Source organism: Telopea speciosissima, chromosome 7 (genome assembly GCF_018873765.1).
Source record: "Telopea speciosissima isolate NSW1024214 ecotype Mountain lineage chromosome 7, Tspe_v1, whole genome shotgun sequence".
NCBI lineage: Eukaryota > Viridiplantae > Streptophyta > Magnoliopsida > Proteales > Proteaceae > Telopea > Telopea speciosissima.
The window spans coordinates 30,026,312-30,035,711 of NC_057922.1; the positions used below are offsets into that span (position 1 = coordinate 30,026,312).

Here is a 9,400-nt window from a genome sequence, read left to right on the forward strand (position 1 = left end):
AATAAATCGAATAAAATTGAACCAAACGTTCAACGATCAATCTAAAACCATTACATATATCAAATTCTTTGATTTTGAAAATTTGATTTGTAATGTATTTTTGTATGTTGTTGAATATGTTAATTATAGTTAAAACCTTTAAAGTTTCAAAGTATCATAATCAATTTGTAAATTTTATCATCCTCAATGCTTGTACCAAAAAAAATAAAAAATAATCCTCAATGCTATTATAGAAGTTATGGAATTAAGTTCAAAACAAAACCGAATAGTGATATGAAAATTTTCATAATACTTTTAGATTTGGTTTTGGTTTATACCTATTTCAGTAATAAATCAAAATCAAACCGATAAACACCCTTACCTATGATGGCAAACCCTAATCACATTGGGCGCTACTATGGACCCTAAACCAATGGGCAGATGTACTGTATTTTTATATGTTGTTGAATATGTTAATTATAGTTAAAACCTTTAAAGTTTCAAAGTATCATAATCATTTTGTAAATTTTATCATCCTCAATGCTTGTACCCAAAAAAAAATAAAAAAAATCCTCAATGCTATTATAGAACTTATGGAGTTAAGTTCAAAACAAAACCGAATAGTGATATGAAATTTTCATAATACTTTTAGATTTGGTTTTGGTGTATACCTATTTAAGTAATGAATCAAAATCAAACTGATAAACACCCTTACCTATTATGGCAACCCTAATCACATTGGGCGCTACTATGGACCCTAAACCAATGGGCAAATGTACTGTATTTAGTTTCAGTGCAGATTTAGTTTGAACCTTCTCAATCCACATAATTGCTTGTCCCAAAGCATTTGAACCGGCTCAACTACTGAGTTAACATGTTTTTGCAATCATTGTGACAAAATAAGGCAAAAGGTCAAGATGCATGGGCGAGAAGACAATGGCAGGGATAAAAATATCTAAAAAAGTAAGTTAGGGAGGGAGAGACACTATTTTGTCCAGTTTTGTAAACCTTAACTTGTTTTTGTCTATTTTTGTTAACTCAAACATAAAGTAGACAGTTTTGTAAATGAAAACCCAAAAGTAACTAATCATGTAATTTTCCCTTCATTATTCCACTAGTCCAAGCATAATGTCAAATTAACTTGGATGATAAAGATTCTCTCTTCACCTTAGTGGTGAGAAACTTTCTCCAAACTTAAATGAAGGTACATATCCACTTGATATTTATGGGTTGCTCATACCACATCAAAGGATAATTTGGTAATTCCAACTATTGAATATCTTATGAATGGTCTTGATCATGCACTTGTCGAATTTCACACTCTCGGTCAATCATATACCCACCATTTCTTGGCATACACCCTCTTGGTAGTCTAAGTAATTTTTTTTTGGTAATCTAAGTATTGACATGGACCCTTCTAGTAGTCTTGGATTTATCAATTATGAGGACTTTCAACTCCACCTATCAACAAATTTAAGTAGGAAATCCTCATATTTTCTATGGACAATCTCATTCTTAAAACCTGCTCCTTTAAGCTAGTATCTTATTTTTGAAAAAAGGTGAATTCTTGAAGCATGACCCAAATATTTGCTATGTAGCACAACGAATTGAAGTCCAAATTTTGTGGATGAATTGACCACAAGGGTCCCTAGTCACATATACCACAACCCAAATGAAGTTTTCAAGTGACAAAACATGTTTTTGAAAAGTCCAAAACTATGGGAGAATGCACCATAGTGGTGCAAGTACTATAAGTGTATATAGATATACATTGAGGGTTTGATTGAATTTGAGTTTGAAATTTACCAAATGGCTAAGCGAAACCATGTCATCTATATCCAACAGTTGAAATAGCAATTTCATCTATCCATGTAGCACACTAAAAGTAAGCCCTTTTTAAGGTGGGACATTGTAAATGAGTTTTTTGTTTTTTCATTTTGAAAGAAATAATTGAAACAAATGGATGATAGAAAATAGAAAGAAAATGCCAAAGTATGAGGGTATATGATTGATTTTTTATTTTTTTTATTTTTTTTTGGGGGGTAAAGAGGGTATATGATTGACCTTAGCTCTAAAATTTGATAAATAATTGTTCAAGTGCACCACCATCAATCAAATGGTTAAAATTGCTACATCACCTTGACATTCCTAATATTATTTTTAAACAATGGATTTCATAGTCAGGTGGTGTAAGAAAATTCATAATTGACACGCTTATACTTGTAAGTTTACCAAAAGAGAAAATTATGTTTATCATCTTTGTAGTTTGAAAAAATTACATCGATCCCCCTTAAAATTATGCCTACCCCTTTCAAAGAAGAGGTGGATGTAATTTTAAGAGGAATTGGTGTAATTTTTTCAAACTACAGGGGTGTTTTTTTATAATTTTCCCCAAAAAAAAAAAACAAACGACATACTTGTACAATTATACTTGTAAGTTGTACCATGGCAAGTTTGACAAAGCAAACTTGTATTATGGAAATAATGCGATTACACAACCTTGATTTTAGGGGTTTCCTAAATAGTCTACCATTTTGAGACACATCGTAAAGGATATGGCATGTGTGATGGTTGAAAAACAAAGATGTATTGGAGTCACATGTCAAATTTTATACTAAAATCAAACTAAATATCCTCTCATGTATGTCTATGCATAGGCCATACCTATGGTACTCTAAGTGTACATGCTCCCATAGAATTTTTAATAGCCCCAATTTGCCACTTGGCAACTCCTATTGGATTGTACTGGACATGTGAAGAAACTTAAGGAACTATTTGTCCACAAAATAAGGTCCTATTTAATTTGTCCTATGTCAGTTCTTTAGAGCCATTTAAAAAGATTGTGCCATTTTAAAATATAGATTATAGAAAAATAAATAAATGTCAACGACTCTTCATATACTACAAAATTACAAATGTAATGTTTTTTTTTTTATTATTTCTCTCTCATTTCATAACCATGTAAATAGAAATTTGTATCTTGATGATACCATTCTTCACCATGAATTTAGGAATCTGTATCAAATCAAAATCGGTTTTGGACATAACAAAAATATTAAGTGCAAAATAGTAAAAAAGAAAAGATATCAAAATTTTAAGGACAAAACATAATGATGACCAATATCATGAACTAAGGGTCTCTTTGGTATGATTTATATTTGTATTTATTATCTATTTTTAAAAAATCATTTGTGACAATAAATTATGATCTACAAATTATAATCATTTGGTTACAATTTGTACAATCTATTATATAATTAGAAATAGGTTTGGTATGCCTATGTACGTAATATGTTATGGGAAAAAGAACTTTGCAAGACAGCGTGACCCTTGTGCCCAAACACACAAGGACACAAAATTATCACCGCACCCCCATGAAAGGTGAAAATCCACCCCATTGATGCTTCCGCGAGCGCTCCCATTTGCCCCCACACTAATACAAGGGTTTCAATACCTTTCAAGGAATTCTCTGCCATATATTATATAACCCTAAAACTTTTATTAGAATCTATAAAATATTTGAACAAAGGATCCTGAGGCCTTTTACAAACACATATCATGAAGTACAAAGAGAAATAATTTTGTCAGTACCATGAGAACGTTATGGCAAATTATACGGATGTGCAAACAATCATACACATAACAATTGAAAAAGAAAACCATCACTTTGTCACACGTCTGCAAAACTTGAAATGAGTTTAAATATTTTGTTATCATCAATTTTGACAAGTTTCTCTAATTTGATTTGCAATTTGTGTCTTGCACACAAACTAGGCTCGTACGGCAACCCAACAAGGTTATTCCTTCCCATTGCCTACGATTTGCTCACGTCATTCTTCGGCAACCAATTCCAAGTACGCTCTGACAAATTAAAGAAGATAGTATCACGTTTTCACATTGTTGCAGGGCTCCAGTTTAACTCGACCAAGTCTAGGGTGTTCTTCGCTAATACAAATCAGCAATTGAAGGCAGTTGAAGGATTCTTTTATGTAAATATTCTCAGCATTGAAGAGGGATGTCTTCCTATCAAGTATCTAGGGTTGCAAATGCACTTCTCATCTCACAAATGGAACGAATAGAACAAGATATGATCTCCAGAACAAGGTGAGAGAGAGAGAGGGAGAGCTTACCTTCACTCAGGATGATGAGCAATGAATAGCACTTTCAGTTCGCAAGCAACCGAGAGCACAACAAGAGGTTTCGCCTTCACAAACACGAGGGCGAGAGAAAGACAGGATTTGAGATTTGAGATTTGAGGGTTTAAAAAAACCTGATAAACTTAAAAATAAGAAAAAAATGATTTGTAATCACAAATCACAAATAGGTCCAGACCTATTTATGATTTTTTATTTTTCCTAATTTGTCTAAAATATAAATCAATATTATAAACTATACCAAACATCTACAAAAATAAAAATTCATAAGATAAATACAAATACAAATCATACCAAGGAAAGCCTAAATCCATATTCTTCACTTCCCCCACTGGTGTGGCATGAGAGGAGGTTTTCACCCATCCCCTCTATGGTGCTAATTAGTGCTATTATCCACTCTAGCATTGTAGGAGACATTTACTGATCCAGCCTTAAACTACACTTCCATTTCCTTCTCTTGCTTTTCTTTTTCTTTAAGCTATATTTGGTTGGTAAGAAATGGATAGAAAAGAAAAGAAAAATAGACAAGTAAATCAATCATTGTATCAACATAGGTTGTCTTATTAGGTTTGTTTTTCTTTTCTTTTCATTTCTTAACAACCAAAAGGAATAGAGAAATTGCTCAATTGAAACCTACTGGTTTTAGGTTCAAATCTTCAGGTTAAAAACTACATACATTATAACCCTCCCCAATTCCCACTTAATTTCGATTTGGATTACTAAAACCATGAACCGAATCTTAGTTTCTTTTTTGTTTAAAATGTCGTGTGCAAAGTACAGTCACTGATGGGGTGCTAAGTTTAAATTTCAATCTCAAATGGATGAAGAACAAAGCGAAGTTAACACAATTAGGGTTTAAATTTATTTTTGGTGCAACATAAAAAGGGTTTAATTAAGGAACAACCAACCACAATCTGTGCCCAACCAGTCTTTCATAAACACTCTGGGATCAATAGCAATAAACCCTAACATTTCAATTCCACACCATAATTGTACAGGGGGAAAATAACATTTTTTTCCTCCAACAGCGTTCACAAAAGTGAAGAGGAAATAGAAGTAAACGAAGAAAGAAAGGGGGTTTATGTTACATAGCATCAAAGGTTAGAGATAATATCTTAGAACTCCTGAGACGCAGATCCAATCTCACCCTTCCCTTTCCCAGCCTTCTTCGGCAATAGAGTCTGATGGATGTTCGGCAAAACCCCTCCATTTGCGATGGTCACAGCTCCCAGAAGTTTACTCAATTCTTCATCATTCCTCACTGCAAGCTGAATGTGCCTCGGAACAATACGGTTCTTCTTATTATCTCTCGCAGCATTTCCAGCTAATTCCAAAACCTAACAAATCAAGAAAAAAACAACAAATCCTCAGATTTCCAATTCAACAAGACAACGAAAAAAGAAAAACACTGAAAAACGAACGCGGATAGATCAATCCAACACTGACCTCAGCAGCAAGATACTCAAGGACGGCGGAGAGATAGACCGGAGCACCCGCACCAACACGCTGAGCGTATTTTCCAGCCTTTAAAAACCTAGCGATCCTTCCGACGGGGAACTGCAATCCCGCCTTACTTGACCTCGACACCGATTTGGACGATTTAGACTTACCCCGCCCACCCTTGGTTGAAGCCGTCGAACTCATCTCTGCGTCTTTATTCGATCGGAATTTTGGACAACTTGTACAGTTCAACCAAACCCTAACCCTAGAATTCGCACCAGCGAGTCTCAGACACCGTTGCGGAAGTATTCCAATTTCAAAATCTGCACAAGGGTGTGTTTATGTAGTGTCAAAGTTTGTGGACTCCTCTGTGCTGATTAGTTGTATTGTCTTCACACGGATCGCCAACGTGGCATTCAGTCTCGACTGCCTGCACTTCTCGCGGGAAAATAAATGAAACAAATATTCGATTTTTGGGTTTGTTTCAATCGCTCTTTGTTCCTACTTTTCGCGGTTCTTTTCGGATTCTTCTACGCGTGGTGTCATTCAAACGTGTGGATAAGGAAATCATTCGAGTGGAATCTCCCTCCATCCAAATCAAGGATGTCGTATGGTCGAATTCATATTCAATCGTCGTTCGTATTCATTTAGGAGAATTTGAATCATAACCCCCTCTATTTGATCTAATATTATTCAATTCGTTCTTATAAGTTAAGATAATGTGATTCTTTTTCAAGATTTTCTATTGGTATATATATTGTTTTATACACTATGATACATGGAATCACATATCTATTAAAATAAATACAAGATAAAATCAAAAGAAAAGAACGTGAGAAAATCAAATACTAAGAAGAGTAGAAGAACGGGTAGTTGTTGAACTCTCAAGTCTCAATCTTAACCCTCATCAACAAAACAGTAAGGGAAATTATCAGCGATACCCCCTTCGATAGCCTGCTAAATTAATGTCACCCCATTAAGCACCAAAATATCAATTTTAGCCCAAAAACTAAAGGGGTTAACTGAGTACAATAAAAATAACTAAAATACCCTATGCTCGGAGAACAGGCTTTGGCAACCACCACCATCACCCACCTTCTTCCCTTGGCTTGTTAGAACAGAGCAGAGGATCCTCTACTTCCATCTATTTACAAATCCTTAATCACCTGGCTTCTTACAACATTGTAGCTGCTAATTTCATCTCCATCTCTCACAAATCTATCCTTAATCCCCAATTCGATTTCTGCAACTTCACAACCGTTTAAATAGAAAAAGAAGAAGAACTAGGGAACCCTAATTCAGCAATAATGGACATTTGAGTTGTGCCAGATTGGTACAAGGTCGTGTGACCTCTCTCTCTCTCTCTAGCGATATATATTTTCCCTTCTTCTTCTTTTTTTCCTGTTATTTGTGATGCTTTTGGATCGAGTACAAACTGCTAGAACTCGGAATCTATTGATATAGTGTAACCAGAGACGAGATATCTCTACTTCAGTCTATACTGTTCGTCTTCTCGATCTGTCAATATTGTACATTTCTTTTCCTTATTTGGCTACGGTTAGTGGACGTACTTCACTGGGAGTTGGAGAATCAAGGTTTTGGATGCAATTAAGAAAAGTATAATTAAATCCTTCCAGTAATGGTGGCGATTTGATGCTTTTTAAAGTTTTTTTATTAAATCTTTTCTTCTCGATTTCATTATCTTAGGTCAAGTAATCTGAAACCAATGGAATGGAGGTGATGCCACTTTCCCCATATGATCAACACTGATTCAAACTGTGCTGTGTAATCATCTTCAAATCTTTGATTGTTGAGAGCATGGTGGGGCGGGGAAGATTGGAGAGGATGATGGTGGGGTTGCAGGGGAGCGAGAGAAGGAGGGTTGGAGGTGGTGGTGGTGGTGGCGACGGCGGTGAGGCTATATGTTGCGTTGGAAAAAATAGCAGAAGGAGAATGAGAAGAAGAAGGAAAGAAAAAAGGAATAAAAAAAATAAAAACAAGGTAAAAAATGTCATTACAAAAATACTAACATGTTAACATCACTAATTAATAGTTAAAAGGTTTTTTCCGTTTATTTTTTGGCCAAAATTGATATTTTGGTGTTTAGTGAGGTGGCATTAATTTGGCGGGCTATTGAAGGGGGTGTCGTTGATAATTTCCCAAACAGTAAAGATGTCAACGGATAGTAAAAATTCGTATTCGATCCACATTGATATCCATTTAGGAGAATTTGTACTAAAAAAATCACTATCCGAATCCGTCTGAATATAATTAGATACGAATATGATAATGCCATTATCCAACCAAATTACTACTACTACTTATGATTCTGAAATAAGGCATTCTGATGTAGACCTACATCATGAAGGTCCTATTTCAAAAGCATGCCCAAGATCCAACTCAAGTCCCAATACCAACTCTTAATCTAAAAGGAACCAAAGACCAAGGTCAACAAAGTGGCAATCCAAAGTTGTCACCAAATTTTTACCTGTGAACATATATCTAATTCAAGGGTATTTTCGGGTTTTCTAAAATGCGATTTAGAGAAAACCCAAAGAATGAAAGATTTAGCCCTTTGAGTTTGCTTTCAAATGGCTTTTGAATCACGTCAAAGGAGGCTATCGAAAGAAATATGCTTTTTCTCTCGAGCATGCGCAGTCCAATCCGCCCAGTCTTGTTTCAAGGTGTTGATACTTGTTCCTAAGCATCGATACTTATTTCAAAGAACCTTGATTATTGTTTTAGGGAGTCTTGATGCTATTTTCAAGAGAAGAATCAAGAGGAGATGAACTTAGTCAAAGATATTTTGTTTGTGAGTGTCACATCATCATCCACTAATAAGTTTTCCACATCATCACTATGATAACTCAAGAGGCTTTGTAGAGATTCTCCACTAACAAGGCTCTTGTTGATCTTAAGCTGATTTTGTGATTGGGTCTTCAAGATGTGGGTTGGTTCTTCGTCATGATGTTGGTCAGCCTGCATCATACTCCCTTTGTTGAAAAAGAATTCATAGCAGTTGTGCTTATATATAAATCAAAATAACATTGATCTATTTAGGTTATCTATCAAAGTTATCATAGCGCCTCTGCTTACATATAAGTTGATGTGGCAAAAAATTCAATCATTGCCAAAATTAAAATGTCTACTGACAGCTTTGAGACAGTAGGTTATATTCAAAAAAGTTGATTAGCTATGCTGTCTTACATTCACATGAAGTTGACTATAAAGGAACTACATCACAACTAGTGGTTTGACGTTACCAAAGAACAGACTACCTCCAGGAAATGCAAACAAGTAGATAAAATCCCACATAAATATAACCAGCTACAAAATAAACTTTGAGGAGATTCTTGTTGCTATCAAATTCTATAAAGGTCAAAAAGCTCCTCTGTCACACCGTGAAACCACCCTTGGGAGGATTCGATGGCTGATCCGAATACCCGAAGTATTCGAAGACCCCCAGGATCCAAATGCAGTAAATACACGTCACAAGCACAACACAATTTCAAGATAACTCTTGTTACATTGATCAGAGTGCAGGGAAAGTAAAGTGTTATAAGTTTTATACATATTATTTACATTGAAAGTTCCAACAGCTCGATGTTCCTAAGTTCATGACCATCAAGCCAACACACAACCATTCTAAAATATAAACAGTGAAAATTCATCCACCCAAAAAGAATAGTATTAAACAAAAGAAAATAAAAAGGTAGCGTCACGTCATCAGTTCCTATTCTCCAAGTAATCATTTCTGTCACAAACGCATTCGCCTGCAGGATCATCTAAAAAGAGAAAATTCCACAGGGGTGAGCTCCACTGAGCCC

General features: G+C 35.0%; 1 protein-coding gene across 1 annotated transcript; it reads right to left on the bottom strand.

Annotated features, from left to right (window-relative positions):
• Window positions 1–5,233: 5,233 nt before the first annotated feature.
• Window positions 5,234–5,858, bottom strand: LOC122669429 (histone H2AX-like). Its single transcript, XM_043866187.1, has 2 exons — window positions 5,580–5,858; window positions 5,234–5,470 (listed from the first exon to the last, which is right to left on the bottom strand). Exons 1-2 carry the CDS (start codon window positions 5,775–5,777, stop codon window positions 5,249–5,251), a joined length of 420 nt encoding a protein of 139 aa, XP_043722122.1. The 5' UTR covers window positions 5,778–5,858; the 3' UTR covers window positions 5,234–5,248.
• Between the last annotated feature and the right edge of the window lie 3,542 nt (window positions 5,859–9,400).

Coding starts and splice junctions, on each gene's coding strand:
- LOC122669429 (XM_043866187.1), bottom strand. CDS start 5,777: ATGAGTTCGACGGCTTCAACCAAGGGTGGGCGGGGTAAGTCTAAATCG. Junction 5,471..5,579: donor TTGAGTATCTTGCTGCTGAG/GTCAGTGTTGGA, acceptor TTGATTTGTTAG/GTTTTGGAATTAGCTGGAAA.